At 40.9% G+C, this 18,272-nt stretch overlaps 1 protein-coding gene across 1 annotated transcript; it reads right to left on the bottom strand.

Annotated features, from left to right (window-relative positions):
- Positions 1–1,706: 1,706 nt before the first annotated feature.
- ZC3H15 (zinc finger CCCH-type containing 15) lies at positions 1,707–16,557 on the bottom strand. Its single transcript, XM_057421919.1, has 10 exons — positions 16,420–16,557; positions 14,776–14,877; positions 11,225–11,336; positions 7,117–7,269; positions 5,934–6,025; positions 4,681–4,863; positions 3,880–4,026; positions 3,484–3,588; positions 3,123–3,249; positions 1,707–2,497 (listed from the first exon to the last, which is right to left on the bottom strand). Exons 1-10 carry the CDS (start codon positions 16,495–16,497, stop codon positions 2,304–2,306), a joined length of 1,293 nt encoding a protein of 430 aa, XP_057277902.1. The 5' UTR covers positions 16,498–16,557; the 3' UTR covers positions 1,707–2,303.
- Positions 16,558–18,272: the final 1,715 nt, after the last annotated feature.

Raw genomic sequence — 18,272 nt, 5'->3', positions numbered from 1 at the left:
GAACAAGTCCAGTTAGAAATGCCAAAGTTGAAAGGGTGAAAACCAAAAAGGCAGAGCAAACTACCATTTCCAGACCATCTGAAGTAATCCACCGAAAACTACTGCCTACGAAACCAAGTTTTTCTTCAATTTACAGATACTCAAGATACTCTAATACTATGCAAAGCAGCTGTTGTAATGTTTAAATGATGCATGCATAGAATCCTAGAATAGGGTTGGAAAGGACCTCAAGATCATAAAGTTCCAACCCCTCACACTAAACCATGTCACCCAAGGCTCTGTCCAACCTGGACTTGAGCACCGTCAGGGATGGAGCATTTTCAACTTCCTTGGGCAACCCATTCCAGTGCCTCACTCAAAAGCACACACACACACACTCCTTTCCCTGCTCATTTACCTCTGTGTTTTATTATCTGAAATGAGTTACCCTGTCATTCCTCCACTGTGAAATGCAAATTAACAACACTGACTGGGCCAAGGATTTAACCTGTTTAGATGAGTGAAACAGATCAGCGTTATATACAACACACCAGCCTCTAAGACACAAAATATAGAAAGCCATTTTCATTCTTCATAACGCTTACTTTTATTCCCATTTAAAATATACAACTTCAGAAAATCATGAATCATACATTCCAATGGTTTGCATTCTTAAGTGTCCTGATACCCAAGTATCCTAGTACTGGCCAGTATAATACAATAATCTGTCAGCACTGTTTAGAGAGATTCTTCTATGAAGAATCTATAGATTCTTCTTTCTATAAATAAATATTTATATCTGATATTGCAGCTCTTCCTTAAACACTTACAAGTCAATTTCAGTAGGCTTCCTTCTCCCAAACACTGCTTGTTGTTCCTATAGGAAAAAAAAAATGCCACAGACCCCCAAAAGGGCAAAATAATTAAGTCAGCCAATTTAAAAACAGCATTCAAGATTCAAGAGTCAATTTAGTAGTGTCAGAAATAACCAATAAGGCTAATATTACCACCCAAAAGCAGTTTGAGAAAGGTCACTAACAATGCCACAAATCTTAATGACCTTTTAAATAGTAATTTAAAGGCTTTAGGAAAAAAAAATTATACAAATGATAGCACTAGCTCAGCAATACTATTGCAGATACTGTTTGTGTGGCAAGGAGGCATAGCCCTTGAAAAAGCCCCACTACTGAGAAATCTTTATGACAGGGATTCAGTAGATTTTTGAAGGGCACATTGACTCCATTTAAGCCTGACAGTTAAGTGCTGCCTACATGGTACACAATGCAGAGTACAACGCTGCTCCACTTTGAGGCGACTTAGTACTGCAGAACTTGGTGTTATTTATAGAACACCAAAAATACGAAAGGCATTTTTTTAGACTGCAATATCCCTGCTCTACAGAGCTTGAAGTCTTTGCTAATACAAAAAACACAGCAGGGAAAGAATGAGACTCGAGTTAACAGTGAGTGATGTATAACATGTATTAAATCAGTTAATGGATGGGTAGGAGAAAAGAACAGCAGGGGAAAAAAAATAAAATCAGCAGATGAATTTTATGCTGCATTAAGTGTAGAAAAATAATTGCAGTTAAGTGTAATTTAACAGAAGTCATTATCACTTCTGCATCAGAACTGAAGAGATAAGTGTTTATTGCTGTATTAGAAAATGAAGGTATTAACAGTTTGGTATGATAACCTAACTTAAACAGAGAAAAATCCATACACGTATTTTAAAGTTGACAGTTTTTATTTACAGTTTTGTTGGCAAAAGGCAGTGGGAAATTTTAAAACATTTTAAAGAAAGGGCACCATATTGTATTGTATGATGTACGAGTTCACAATCTTCAATATCCAGCTGATCAAATAAAGCTAATCACCACTTGAAGCGTAATATGCATCAGCTTCATTAGAGTATGCTGCCTAAAGAACACTTCGGGCAGTTTCTGAATCATCACAATCACTAATAAAAATGCAGTTCCGGTGAAGAATGTTTTATACTGTACCTGGTATCAAATTGCCCACTTACGCTTTCATACTGGCAAAGAAGTTACACTTCCTACTTTTAGTTTAAAGTTATAATCTTGTTTTCTGCAACTTCAACTGTCAGGTAATTCACAACTACTCTGAATATTTTACTGTGAGCATAGTCAAGACTGGAGTAGATGACACTGAAGGAAAATATTCATGGTATATGATGTGCCCATCAGAATCAGCTGGGTAACCATAAACATCCCGTTTAAGAACTCTATTCAAAAAGGAGTAAAAAATAATATAGTCAGTTTTCATTTTGTCACATAGATTTAATTTATCACTTGAGCTTTTTATTCATTCTTCTAAGTCAAGAGTATTTAGTTCTTCTTCTAGTTCATCCAAGTCCTCTCCAGTGAAAAGATTTTCATCAACTGGAACTGCATCAATTACTCCATTTTCCAACTCCTCATCTCCATCATTATCTTCCTCCAAGTCATTTTGCTCACTGCTGTTTATATCACCACCAGAAGCTTCACTTAATTTATTATCTGCAAGTAAAAATAAGTCTAACACATTTCAGTGTCACAAGTTTCTTAATCACTAATTAGCAATCCTACTAAACAGGCTTTAAAGTTTTGACACCGTAAAGAAGTCACTTTATTTGTATTTAAGTAGACTTATATCACTTAAATTGCATGTACCTGATTAATATGCAGGTTTAGATCACCAATTATTAGAACAGGTTAAAAACCCCAAACCTTGGATTGCCCAACTCCTCAAACTCCTACTTTTGTAGCTAGGTCACGTTTAATAAGCTGCTCCTACTGAATGTCTGCACTTAAAAGACTCAGTATCTTTAAGATCAGCATATGCATTCTGCAACCACACAAAGATCAAGACTTTGCTCTAAGAAATTACAAGCTAATGTAAGCTAGCTAGAAAATATGAAGAAAACCTTGGATTTTTGTTCATATAGCATATATGTAAAGTACTTAGCATTTTCTACAAGCTTTTTCTTTAATAACTGCATGTAGCACTGATAACAGTTTCACTTCCCTGTCCTTTATAAAGGACAAGATCAAGAATCAAGCAGATCAAGAATTGATTTCTGTCTTTCGGGAAGCTCTTATATTAATAATCTTGTATTAGTGATGCCTAAATAAATGAACTTACCATCTTTTTCTATTGAACTGTATGTGCTGAATCGCTCAGGACTAGCCACAGTAATACCAGTATCCTCTACAGCCTTTGGGACGTACAGGTTCAAATCTACATCATTTATACACACAGGGTCTTCCATCTGAAAAATAAACAAAAATGCTCTGTGTGATTTACTTCTCTACAGAAATTCTCATTCCTAAAGGATTTATACAAAAAAACTTTAATCTTCCTTTTGATACAAATTTGACAAAATCTACTCTGCAGTGGTGTTAAATTATGAACCAAGCTCACTAATTGCACTGTAAGAGCTCTCAAAAAGTTTTCAAACTTGAATGCAACTTCAAATATTACTCAAGTTAACACAGTTCTTTACCTCATCATCTTCTCCTGTCCCTTGAATATAATGGGTGTCATCTGCTTCTTCATCATCTGCATCAACCAGCTCTGGGCGGAATTCAAATACTTCACGTCCACAGATCTATTTATAAGGAAAGAAAAAAAAAACAAAACCACACAACCAAAAAACCCCTCTTCATTTAGGACTTCACAGAATTTAGAATTTGTACTGCTATACACAAAAAAAAAAACAAAACAAAAAACAAACCACCACCACCCCCCACCCCCCCCCCCGAAAAAAAAGCCAATAAAAAAAAAGAGGGGTGTAGACGGTATGGGGGCAAGAAAAGGAAAAAGCAATTCCAGGCCAGCTATCTTATTACAAGAACTTACACTTTTCTTCTTATGCTAAGAATTGGACTGGAGAACATACCACTAATGCTTTGCCAGCTTTAAAATCTGCTTTCCTCCTCTCCATATCTTGCTCAGCCTTATCAAGTTTTTCTTGTCTTTTTCTTCTCTTCCATGCAATAAAACACTCTAGAGTAATTTTGGTAACATTTGGTCCTAAGGCAGCACGCTGTCAAGTAAAGAGACTAATTAATGCTAGAAATTATTTTCAAAGGCTATAACTATTAGAGATTTAATTACTCTTTTCTGGAAACTAATTAAAAACATGTCTTTTTAATTCCATCTTCACTCTCACCACTGTTAAACACACACCATCCGTTCAGTTTGACTCAACACACAGATTTCCTTTTAGTGAGATGAACAGACATGAAAATTAACATGAAAAGTGCAGGAAGAAAGAAGCCAATAATAATTGCTCAGGTTCTTCTCAGAGCAACACTGCCAGGCAATATTGACAGAAATAAGCAGAGCAGCACATAAAAACTTCAGGGCCCCGTTCTCTTGGTGTTGCTTCTTCATTACAGAGTTATACAAAAACTATGGAGGCAATGAGCTGGGGATGACAAAGGCCCATAGAAGCAGTTGTAACAGATAAAGGATTATCAACACCTGCACTAAGTATGCAGCCACAGTTTAATCTATTTATTGGGTAGTAGTTTCTAAACAAAAACATGAGTCAGATACTACATATCCTTCACCCTAGCTCATGCAGCTATAGAAACATTTTATACTTTGAGATTATTAATTAGGAAGTTATTTACAACTGTATCTTCAAAGTAATGAAAATAAATACTACCAAAAGGTACCTGAATGACAACTTTACCTCTTTTTCTATTAGATCTTCTAAAGAAATTTCATCTTGCTTTTCCTCCTTCTTTTTATCTTTTTTTAATACAAAACCTGGAGGAAGAGCATGGCGATACATGCAGTTGTCTCCTCCACCTGGACATACCCAAAACCATCCATATTTGTTGTTTTCAATAGCATCAAGGAAATATTTGCAGACCTGTTTAAAACAAGAGTTGTTAGCAGCACATTCTTTTTTCATCCCTAGCAATTTACACTAAATGTATAGCTACTACATGTCAGAAGTACATTAACTCAAAGCCAGCTGTGCTCAAAATAGAAGAAACATGTGAAATGCATTGCTACTAAAAAAAGTAGACAAAAGAAGTGCAACTACTTATGTAAAACTCATGTAGCTGAAGAGCTTTCCCCCGTTATTATAATCCCAGTTTAGAAAGCCTGGATGACTCAGAAGACTGGCAAGTGCGTACTGTTTTAAAGTCAGCAGCAAATGTAGAAGCATGCTGACAGTCTCTCCCTTCCTGCTCATCAACACCACTGCAGTTTTAATAAAAATAAATATAATCTGCATCAGATGTTAAATCTCCCAGCTCATGATCCTGAGTTTAAGATGTCATTCTGGAACTTCTAACAAGCAATTCATAGGTCACACTTAGCCATACTGAAATTTAACTTTTGCAAATTTAAGCAGTATTGAAGATATTATCTGTTTGGTATTGAAAACAAGGTGCAATAATTCTGAAGAATGAAAAAGGGTTAAGATATTATACCATTTAGAACACAAACTGAAGAATACTCTTGAAGTCAGGGGTCAGGAACTACAACTGCCTCAATTAGTAAATTTCAGCTTACAGGAAAGAACTTTAAATTTAAACTTACATGCTTAAATGTCACTCAGTCCATAAATAAGCCAATACATATATATAGCAGTTGCTGAAATGCGATAACAGACCTAACTAATCACAATACTTGAATCTTCTAAGCAAGTGTAATGCATTAGATATATGACAAATTCCTTCAGCATTTCCATTTTGAAAGCACTTCATCTGCATACCATTTGTATTCAAGATGAGAAAACACCTTATGATGACTGAAAAAGTTTTGGGTTTTTTTTAAATAAATACATTATTATAAGTACTGTAGACTCAGAATATTGCTATGATAACCCACTCGATCTTAAAGATAATGATAAATGCATCTAATACTAGTCTGCAGTTACTTCTCTCTACTGCAGCTCAGTTAGAGAAAAAAAAAAAAAAAGAGACATACTATTTGAGTTTTGGGTTTTTTCTTTTCTGCCTCACCATGCTTCTTGTTCACCACTTCTTCCAGCTTCTTCTCATCCCAGTTATCCATTGTATCTAGAAAAAGACAACGGAAAATACCAACAGAAACAAAAATTTCAAATACTAAACACTGCTATCGTTTTATGCCCTAGTAACAGTTTTAATATGCAATTTTTACATTTTAGTTAGTCTACAGAATGGAAAATAAATTCAGGCTTTTATAATGAAGTTTTCAAACTCCCCTGTGCTGCTCACAATACTGTTTCCTCAAAAGCCTCAGAAATTCATATTTTGACAGGCATAAACTGTGTTTCACTGAAAGACTAAAAAATGGCATCATCCCACCTGTACATTAGCAAGCATAGACAAGGGAGAAGAAAAAGGTTATGACTGAGTAGAAGGTTGAAGGCTATTGACCAAAAAAACAGGTAATAGAACTTGAAGATTGAACAAGGTAATATTAAATTTTATGTGTTAGAAGTTAAAAGTAGGCTCCATCAGAAGAAGCAAGATCACTGATGGCAACAGTAGTAGTGAATCTGTGGAAGCCCATCACATTCATTTAGGATGACACAGGCTAAAATTCAAATGAAGACTGAAACATCACGAATTGAGGAAAACCAAAAGAAATTATCTTGACTATAAAATCTCTAACCCCTGCTAAGTAAAATCCAGAGCACATAGCAAACAAATGATTTTGGGAAAGAAGACAAGTCAGACAAAATAACTCCAAAGAGTATCCCGAATTCTGCAAATGTGCACATTTGGGCAAACACTAGAAATAATTCTGGAAAGCAACTCTGGTTACTCTTTACACTTCCTCCTTTTGCACTTTCATTCTATAGAACTCGGAAGAAACTAGCAACTACCAGAAAGACCAAACACTATTCAACTTGCTACCTCTATGATGTAAAGTGCTATACAGCAGAATTGAAAAAATACTATCCAGTGTAACTAGGTCAAAATTTTTTCTGTATAAGTTAAGAAGCATGTTCACAAGTATCCTTTAAATGAGCTTCACTATTGTTCATAATTTTGAACATAGTGGTGTGGGTTGCTTTGGTCACTGAGCAGGCTCTTTAGGATCACAACCACAACACAAGACTCTTAAAAGTCCAGTTTCAGAATCAGAATAGTTTACTAGTAATCCTGTATAAGTTGTATACCTTTTTCAAGATCCTCATCTCTTGCATCAATGTAGACACTTCGCTTTTCACCCTTCCGTTCCAGAGACAAATCATGAGAAAACTTGCACTTGTCTCCTTTAGTGCACTGTCCTTGCTTGAAGAAAGCACAAACTACAGATTTGGGGTCAGCACCTGAGGGAAGAATGTTGGTTTTTTTTAAATATATTTTAATATTATTTTTAAGCAAAAGCTGTATATTAAAAGTTCTGAGAAGACACTCTTTAGGATCTGTTTTTAAAAACTGAAGTTGTTTTAATATGAAATTCATCACAAGTAAATACTTCATGCCCTGAAAATGTCTTATTTAGTTTGTATAGCATTATACTTGCATTAAGTATCAAAGCTGGCACTGCACAATTTAAAGAAATATGAACAGCAGTTTGCCTGAGCAAAGTATTTATTCATATAATGTAATACATACAAGATTCCACTCTGGGCAACTTCCTTCCTACACAGTAAAGTAATTCCCTTCTAATACAAAGTAAAGCATCTCCCAATTTCAGGCTTTCCTTAGCAGATCAACACCACAGTAGAACAAATTCTAATAATCTAAGCTGCACTCATTTACTTTCTTTAAAAACAGAAAAAAATGGTTGCCCATACAGTATGAACTATTCAATCAACCTAATCACAGTTTAAGTAACTATCATCCCACTAAAGGAATTATTTGACCCTTAGGAGGCAAGAGAAGAAATGAGAGCAGATAGAAATGTATTTATGAGACAGAAATCATTACTGCTACCACCAATAATAATCATGGTAAGAGTAACAACAAGGGAAGAAAATACAACACCTCACCACCCGCTGACCGATAACTTGCCCCACCCAGCCCGACCAAGCACTGACCAATATGTAGTCCAACCCCGCAAAGCACTAGCCCTTCCAGGTAACTCCCAGTTACATCCTGGGCATGACGTGCTGTGGTATGGAATACTTCTTTGGTCAGTTTGGGTCAGGTGTCCTGTCTCTCCTTCCAACTGGCTTCCCCTGCTCCCTGGCAGAACATGAGGCTCAGAAAGTCCTTGGTCAGACTAAACACTTGAGCAGTAACTAAAAACTGCTGGTGTTATCTGCTCTGTTCCCAGGCCGAAAGTCAAAACCACAGCGCTGCACAGCTACTAAGAAGGAGAAAAATGACTGCTACTGCTAAACCCAGGACAGTATCCACCCCTTATTCCATACCATTCACGTCATGCTCAGATCCCACATTTTCAATATACCATCACTCTTATCTCAGTGCGCTCTTATCTTAGGGCATGGATCAATCCCTATAAACCTGTTGAGTCCATCCGGTCCTTGATGTCGGGCTCCATCTCTTGTAACAGTCTTTCAGAGCAGGAGAGGCTGTGTGCAGTGTTCACACTCGTGAATCACCTGGACAATAGGGTCCATTGCTAAGTCCACCCCTCAATCATGAGTCCATCTCTAGGTTGCATCTCTGCCCTCATGGCCTGAAGTGCCATGGGCCCACCAGGCCCAAAATTATTCACCCTCCCCTTCAGCAGTTTCTGCTGCTTGTCACTGGGGACTCCATACCACTGCCTTCCATCTCTGATGCTTCCAAAGCACTGGAGGGGCCCAGTGGACTAGATACTCACCCATACTGTCCCACACCCCCTGCCACTCATGACTGTCCAGCCTTGGGGAAAATCTCTTGGTCCTCCCATATCGTCATCTAATTCCATTCAAGACCCAAACCCCACTCTGCTTAAATTTCAAGATCAGACAAAATGGTCATGGGTAGAACACGCGCTGTGTGTGTGCGCCAACATGCTGATCCCCATCACAATTAGCAGGCAGGTCCCAAGGGTACCCAAAGGCCATTCAAAACCTTCAGAACTCTCACACGATGCTGCTGTACTTGTCACTGGGGCTGGTGTAGCTGCTGTGCTTGCCAGCTCTCCCACCACCAGCTTCTCTTTTTCCTAGTCCTGATCTTCCTCCTCTGCCTTGCTGGGAAATGCTGCATGGTCTCCTGCATCCTCCTGGGGCTTGACAGGGGGCTTCCGGGGGATGCTCTCAGCCATTGCGGGACTGGGCTCAGCCATGGGGCTCAGCTCCTCCACCACCTCCTCTCGCTGCTCAGCAGCTGCCCCCTTCCACTCCTCAACGGCCCCAACCTCCTCCACCGGCAGCCGCTCCCTGCCAGCCTCCAGCCCTGCTCCCACTGCCGCTTGGTCCCCGGGGCCACTCTCCCAGGCCACTTCGGCTGCTGACAGCTCCTGGGGCCGCCCCCCCCTCGGCTCCCTGCAGCCGCACGAAGAAAGAGCCGAGGTCAAGGGCCAGGACGGTGAAGAGCAGCAGGGCAGCCAGGTACAAGTCCATGGCCACATCCGTCCCACCCTGCTGCCAGAGCCCCCCCCCCCCATATTACAAGTCATTACCATAAAGTTCAATAAGTCAAGAACCTTAGCCCAAGCCCCACACTTGATTAACACAGCAAAAACCGACTCCAAGTAAGGTACAACATTCTGAAACTGTGAGATCAAGAGAAACAACTTTGAAAACCAATAAATCAGCATTGCGATGAGTGACTATTAATCCAGTCAGATCCGTCATTACCTCAACCCTTCATGCCCCACGTTGAGCGCGAAAAAGAACTGTCATGGTTTAAACCCAGTCAGCCATAAATCACGCAGTTGCTCTCTTACACCCCCCCACCCCCCCCTTTTTGCCCTCCCCCTGCTCCCAGAGGGATGGGGAGGAGAATCAAATGAATGCAACTCCCACAGGTTGAGATAAGACAAATCACTACCGCTACCATCAATAATAATAATAAGAGAAATAACAAGGGAAGAAAATACAACACCTCACCACCCGTTGATCGATAACTCACCCCACCCAGCACGACCGAGCACTGACTGATACCTAGTCCAACCTCGCAGAGCACTAGCCCTTCCAGGTAACTCCCAGTTACATCCTGGCCATGACGTGCTGTGGTATGGAATACCTCTTTGGCTAGTTTGGGTCAGGTGTCCTGTCTCTGCTTCCTCTCCGCTTCCCCTGCTCCCTGGCAGAGCATGAAGCTCAGAAAGTCCTTGGTCAGACTAAACATTTGAGGAGTAACTAAAGACATTGGTGTTATCTGCTCTGTTCCCAGGCTGAAAGTCAAAGCCACAGCGCTGCACAGCTACTAAGAAGGAGAAAAATGACTGCTACTGCTAAAGCCAGGACAGTGGATCCATAAGAAAGCTTGTTGGCAATCTCAATAGAAAGTCAAAGCTTTAATTAAAACAGTACTAGTCCTCTGAAATAACTGTAAACCAAGAGCTACTTTATTTGGAGAAGACTGACCACTGCAGCTCATATAATGAAAACTGGCCTTTGCTGCTGCTATGTGCCACAATGAGCAAATACCAGGTTTGCCTTAAAGACATACATGGAAGTCACACCTGTCTAGTAAAAAAGTATTGTGCACAATTAGTTCCAGGAGATTAACAAAGCAGAGAGTTGATAACATTTCATTAATTCCTAAAAAGTATGACTTTTTTTCTCCCACGTGGCAGTCAACTGCAGAGTTTCTCAGCGTTATCAAACACTTTTCATCACAAAACAAGTTTGTTCAATAACCAAGTTCAAGACCAAACTTCTGAAATCAAGTCCTACTGTTAATGAGGTAGGACAGAAGTAATTGGAAAACTTACTGTTCTGATTTGAACATGATTTTTATATGAAGACAATTATATTAAATTCCTTGTAATATCTAGATGTTCACATTTCCCTGCAGACAGCCTGCTTTAAACAAATACCATTACACACAAAACCCCATGCCACTCATCCAGAAGCATCCAATTAATAAACCTGAAATCAAAGTAACTACAGCTGTCCTGTCAATATCAACGTACCTTTTGATATTTAATGATCTCAAAACCAAAAAACACAAAAAACCCCTACAACAACAAAAAACCCACACACAAAAAAGAAACAAACCAAACAAAAACCCAACAAGTACTGGGTACACGACAGAGAAAGAAACAGCCATATCTACTTCATTAAAAAAATGAACTGACATTTTTAAAGGATTCTTTTACCTGAAGTACATACATGAGTAAGAGAACATAGTTGAAGAGAACTTAGTTACCCATACCTTTGCTAATTTTCTGTGCAGCAACCACAGGCTTAAAGAGTTCATTTAATTCTTGTAATTCTTTTTTCTTGTCTTCTTTTTTTAGTTTCTTCTCACTTTCTGACTGAGCAGCCTATAATGAACCCAAATTTGAAGTTATTAATATGAAATTAGAATGCCATTACTCACTTCACCTGAACTGTACATTAAAAAAGCAAATCATTCTGGTTTATAACGAAGGAGGGAAAAACCTGTGATTTCTAAGTTTCTCAGAACTCATACCCTTGCACAAACGGCTAGTGCCATCTAGTGGTACTGACCTTTCAAACAGAAGATACTGCAAATGTAATTTGTCCGACATGTGAAATACTGGCAGGTGCCATTATATCACTCAAGTTACCTTTATTGCACCTTTACAGACTAGGAAATCAAGGGAAAGATACTGAGAGTAGGAGAGGAAAATGAGTTACTCTGTTGTGATACATTAACAATGCAACTATTCAAAGCGGTAACTTCCAGATCTGTGCAAAAAACCTATCTGTAGTGCCTTTACATGCTGCTCTTTGCTCTTTTTCTTCATGTATACCAGTATAATTCCAGGAAACTTCTGTAGAAGTTGGAAACTGCTTTTAGAACACTATTTGTCTGAATGGGTATAAATTCAACATATCAATGCTTCAGTGAAAACCAGTGGTTTGTAAGACAAGAATATTTATTTTACAGGTACTACGAGCCAAGGACTAAAAAACAAGTTCACCTAGGAAAGGAAAAATTTGTGTCAAAGAAAAAAAAAAACCCTGATTCTGCCTTACCCTTTCTGGATAAGCCAGAAAAGGCCTGTATCTATACCAGAGCCACAAAGAGGGATGAAGGCAGATGAAAGAGGACATGGGACAAATGTAATTAGATTTTAGGGAACTATAAGCTGGTCAGTTTTACCTTGGTGCCTGGCAAGATCAAGCTGCAGATCCTCTTGGAAAGTACACTAAGGCACATGGACAATAAGGGGCTGATAGGCAACAGCCAATATGGCTTCACTAAGGACAAATCGTGCCTGACATTTGGTGGCCTTCTGCGATGGGCCACTGAATTGGCGGATGAGGAAAGAGCAACTGAAATCATCTACCTGGACTTGGGCAAAGCACTTGACACTGGTTCCTCACAATACCCTTGTCTCTAAATGGAAGAGTCATAGATTTAACAGATTGACCATTCAGTGGATATGAAATTGGCTAGATGGTCGCACTGAGCTGTCAATGGGTCAATGTCGAAGTGGAGACTGGTGACAGTGACCCTTGGGAGTCACTGCTGCGACTGATCCTGTTCAGCACTGTTGCCAGTGACATGGACAGTGGGACTGAGCGCACCCTCCGCAAGTTTGCTGATGATGCCAAGCTGTGTGGCAAAATCAACATGCTGGAAGGAAGGGATGCCATCCAGAGGGACCTAGACACACTTGAGAGGTGGACCAACCTCATGAAGTTCAACAAGGTCAACTGCAAAGTCCTGTACCAAGATCAGGGCAATCCAAAGCACACATACAGGCTAGGCAGAGACTGCAATGAGAGCAGCACTGAGAAGGACTTATGGGGTTGGTTGACAAGAAGCTCACCATGAGCTGTTAAGTGTGCACCTGCAGCCCAGAAAGCCAACTGTGTGCTGGGCTGCATCAAAAGGAGCGTGACCAGCACATTAAAGGACGTGATTCTACCCGATTCTCCCTGCTATGGAGAAAGGCTGAGAGAGCTGGGCTTGTTCATCCTGGAGAAGAAAAGGCTTCAGGAAGACCTTAGAGCAGCTTCCAGTGCCTCAAGAAATCTGGAGAGGGACTTTTTACAAGGGCCTGTAGGGACAGGACAAGGGGAAACAGCTTTGAACTGACAGGGGGGAGACTGAGATGAGATAGGAAGAAGAAATTCTTTATTGTGAGGGTGGTGAGGCCCTGGCACAGGCTGCCCAGAGGCACTGTGGCTGCCCCATCCTTGGCAGTGTTCAAGGCCAGGCTGGATGGGCCTTAGAGCAACCTGGTCTAGTGGGAGGTGCCCCATACTGAAAGGTCCTATTTTATGTAACATGCAGACCCATGTATGTCAACTACAAAAAAAGAGTACTTTAAGAATTGCTTTTGTTTCACCCTAGGGTTCAAAAAGCATGAGGATGACTTTTAAAAACCCTAAACAAATGAGAAGAGGGAAAAAAAAACCTCACAAAAACCCCGAAACAAAACAAGGAAAAAAAAAAAAACAAAAAAACCCCAAACACAAAACCACCCAAGACACAAACAAAACAAGCAAAAAGCAAAAAAACACAACAAAAAAAAAAACCAACCCACAGTCAAAACCCAACAAAACCTTAACAGCAATTCCATTTGTATCTTGAAACTCAAGAAAAATTGCTTTAAGTTTTCTTTTTTTCTAAGGGACAACCCTAACAGAGAACTATTTTATAAGGTAAGAAAGTATGATCCAGTCTAAAAATTAGATTCCAACTTCCATCAGTCAATAGCTATGAACATTTGAAAGCAAAATTACTGGGGTAGTTTATATAGTGGTATTCCTATACATGCTACAGATTCAGGGATTTCATACAAAAATTTCAGAAAGAACATCTGAGCAACACCAGTGTTTCCAAAGGGACATCAAAGCAGTCCTCCTCTCCACAACAAGAAATTATTAGATCTAATGACCCAAATATCAACTTTAAACCTGCACTTGACATGTTATTTCACCTTTATGTTATGTACAGAATTTACCATAAATTATTATATCATTAATTTAGCCAATGCAAATATTCCACAAGCTGGCTCATAAAGCAGGAAGCTCTGTAAATACTTAGCAACTAGCTCCCCCTAGCACTGTAGGAGTAAGAGACCTGGCTTGCTTCTCTAATAATATTGTTTCCATGAAACCCATGCTTTCTCATTAAGTATCTAAGTGTATCTCAGCCACATCACATTTTAATTCATCATACAGAAGAGCAGTGTAAAGACGGTGGCTGAGAATTTCATTTTTTTTGAAAATTTCACCAAATAGATGCAGACTTGTTTCCACTTTAATAAATAATATACTTCCATAAGCAGAACAAGCACATACAGGCTTATACTTTTTCTAATCTTCCCCCAATTCGAGTTTTATTATTACTAACAGCTACTCATATTTTTAACTGTTGACCATTTCTTAGATTAGGTGGGAGTTACAGAAAAAAAAAAAGGGGGAACGAACTTACAACTGTACATTGCTGACATCCAGTTTCTAGAGTTTCATTTGAGATACACCTTAATTAAGTTACTATCAAAATACAAAGTAAACAATAAACCCACCCTTGCTGTGGGTTGTTTTTTTAAAAACCAAACAAACCAAACTCCTGTGCTCTGTACCACCTTTACACAGGCACATCCTTCCCATCTAGACAAGTTTTGCAAGAGGACTATTAGTGAAATCTGTGCCAGTCACAACACATTAGACAAGTTACATCTCAACTGTTCTCTACTTCAAGATTAGACGACAATCTAGATGTCTAGTGAAAGACTATTTGACTCTGCAGTGGGAAAACATTACAGAATAAATGCTTACCTGACGTGGATTTTGCTGACCAAATTTAACCTGGTGTGTCACAGCCTTGATGAATTTCTGTTGTTTTGCACCTTTTTTATTCTTTAGGCCAAATGTTCTGTCCTAAATCAAGAGACACAGCCTGAAACTTTGTTACAAAAGGAAAAAAACTGACACTCCTCTCAAGTTTTCAGTTAAACAGACTCTAACACTGCAAACAATCCAAGCAGCAGTATGGACAATATTCAGACCTCTCACACCATTTTTTAATTCTTTTCAAAAGAACCTACTAAATGCTGCCAATCAAGTAACAACTGAGGGAAGTATGAAGACTGAGTAGCAGTAAAGATGCCTTATATTTTCCTATGTACCTGAAATAGCTTATTACTTCTATCTTCAAGTATTAATATATAAATGTTACATATTTGTTATGCAGGTGAGTATTGCCACATGTAACATATTACACTTTTTACTTTCAATTATTTCATACTTTTCATTTTCTAATTAACTTGAAGATAAGGCCTTCCCCTATGTCAAGTCCAGACAGATGCTTGTACTCCTAAACTCCACTGCAAGAACTTTCCGTTTGCTACCTGAAACAATTTTTCCTTTGCATCTCCATTTTTACCGTCAGAGAAGTTTTTACAAGACCTATCTGTACTTAAGAAAAAAAAACCAGCCCACTAACACATGAGTATTTGAATCAGAAATTAATTATTTCCTGCAACTGAAATGCCTACATTATATACCTATCGAGGCTATTGACTTGATACCGACTCTTTTCCTTCAAGGAAAAAGTAATAGATGTTCACCCAGTTATAAGACCTCTGTTCAAACATACTCTTGGAAGCCCTAACAATCCAAAAATATATTATAAAAGAACGATAGAATAAACAGTTCCAACTTTCCAGAGTCACTCTGTTTTTAGATATATCCCCTATTAACAGCAGTTAGTCCTCAGTTACTTTATGCTGATTTGAAAAGTCTGTAATTTGTAAAATAACTATCTGGGAAAGAAAATACATTACTCGCACACTTCATTTCTGTGCAAATGAAACGGACTACATAATCACTGTGTATTTTAATTACATAATATTTGTTACTAATCAATGCAGATCTTTCTCCTTTCAGCTGCATGTTTTTGTATGTAGCTGAATTCAGCAAGAACATCAGAAAATCTAAAGCCAATAGAGGGCAAGAACAGCCACGCTAATATTCTCAAATAACATAGAAACAATAATCCACAGTGCTAGATTTAAAAGAACACTTGCAGTAGACGGATATTCTGCCCAAACAGCAGAACAGCTACTATCTTTCATGCCAGCAGATGCCCAGGCAGGAAACCCAAACCCGAATCCAAGAAGAGCAGCGACGGTCGGTGATGTGACAGATGCGGGCGGCACTGGGGCCACCAAGGGAACCTGTGTCCCCCACAGACGCTTCGGGGCTGGACTCGGGCACCAGCGGCGAGTTTTCAGGGAGGGCGGCATCCGCCGGCAACACCACCCGCGCCACCGCTACAGGGAACGGCGGAGGACTGAGGGGAAAAGCTGCCCGCGCCCGAAGGGGAACAGCAAGAAGCGGCAGGCTCCGGCAGTCATTGAGAGGGACGCGGCAGGAGAGCGCCCCGGCCGGTGCGGGCCGACGCGGCGCTGTTCGCTTTACCTCGATTATCTTCTCCTTCTTCTTCTGGTCCGCCTTCTTGCTGCCCCCCGCCGGTTGCTGCTGCTTCTTGGGGGGCATAGCGGAACGGCTGGCAGGACAACGCTAGCTCTCGCTCGGCGGCTCTAAGGGTCGCGGGGCAAAAAACCCACCGCCAGGATAGCGCGGCCTACCTCACTCGTAGTGCCGGCGGGCGCGAGGCACGCTGGGAAGGCGGCGCGGGAGGGACCAATTAACCTCCCGGCAGGCAGCGCGCTACTGGGTGATGACCGGGTGCTCTGTCCAACGTCACGGAGGGGCGGGGCACCCTAGCTCGTGCCGGGCCGGTGCCGAGCGCCGGTGACAGAGGGCTGGGCGAGGGGGCGTGGTCAGTGGAGCCTGCTGGCACCGGGAAACTCTGGGGCCGGGGGGCGCTTGTCAGCGATCATGGGCGCGGACTACCCCTTGCCTTCCGTGGGGGTCGTGCCGCGCTGTGAGGAGAAATGGTTGTGTGAGGGGGATGGCGGTCCCCGAGGGACCTCCCCGGTTGAATCTCAGCCCAGCTCTGGGAAAGGCGCCTTGTAGTGGTCAGTGAGTGGTTACCCAGCGGGAGCGGTGGCCTGTGCCCCGGTAGGCGGTGTCTGGGTGGAGGTGCCTGCACCTCCGCCATGCTCAGCGCTTGCACCTCCGCCGTGCTCAGCGGCAGGCCTCCCAGCGGGTGGCTGCTGAACGAGCTGGCATGATGAGCCCAAGCCCTGCTGAGCACAGCAGCTGTCCTGAAAGTAACAAGTTCAGATAGTGCCTAACGGCTTCAGGGTGGCTGTTGGCCATGCATTGGTAGGGATGAGGGTCAGCCTTGTGGGATCAGACACCCTTAGCAGTGCTGCTGCACTTGCAAGGCACTGAAGGGGAAGGCCCGCTATAAAAGCGGTGGTGAAAGGTGGTGAAAAGCCCGCCAGCAGATTTGCAGGCAGCTGGAGGAACACAATAAGCACCCACACAACCCTGTTTGTCTTCAGAGAGTGCCTGAAAGGTGCTGAATCTACTGGTACACATGGGTTTCATGTTTTAGGGAGGGAGTGGGGACGTGTAAGGTGATAGTGCATCATTTGTATGTAGCTGTACTGCATACACGCATGCTATTTCTTTGCCAGAGGGAAAGCAACTGCTGTATGAGTATGCAGCACACCGATGCTTATCAATAGCAATGATTTCCTTAGGATCAGACTCTTAAAATCATAGAATACAAAGCTGGAAAGGACCTCAAGAATCATCTGGTCCAACCTTTCTAGGCAAAGCATGACCTAGACTAGATGCCCCAGCACCCTGTCCAGATGAATCTTTAGTAGAGTCCAACACTGGGGAGTACACCACTTCCCTGGGGAGATTATGCCAATGGCTGATTGTTCTCATTGTGAACAATTTTCCTCTTGTGTCCTGTTAGAATCCCCCAGGAGTAACATCATCCTAGAGAGCCTACAGACTAGACAATCAAATGTGAGGAAAAAAAACCAGATTCTCACAGGCTACTTCAACAATCAATAAATACAACTTAGGTCAGTTGCTTGCATGGTGCTCTTTTTTTCCCCTCTGAGTTCCACTTGACAGATACGTCTTTCTGTAAAGACTGTGATACCTGGGAATAAAGGGTTAACATTGTGCCTGCTTGCTTAAGCAGTCATTGTGCTTGGTGAAGCAGAACTGTAGGAGTCAAAGTTCCTAGAATGGTGAAGCAGAATTGTAGGACTTACAGCTGCTAGGCAAAATTGTAGTAGATAAGATTCATAACTTGTGTGAGGAACATTTAAGACATTCTTGTTTAAGAAAGAAAAGGAACAAAAGATAACCAGAGTAACAAAATTTGCAAACTTGACAAG

Source organism: Pezoporus wallicus, unplaced genomic scaffold, assembly GCF_028554395.1.
Source record: "Pezoporus wallicus isolate ANWC-B61680 ecotype Strahan unplaced genomic scaffold, APGP_CSIRO_Pwel_v1 contig_6472, whole genome shotgun sequence".
Lineage (NCBI taxonomy): Eukaryota > Metazoa > Chordata > Aves > Psittaciformes > Psittacidae > Pezoporus > Pezoporus wallicus.
This window is presented reverse-complemented; position numbering and strand designations above follow the sequence as displayed.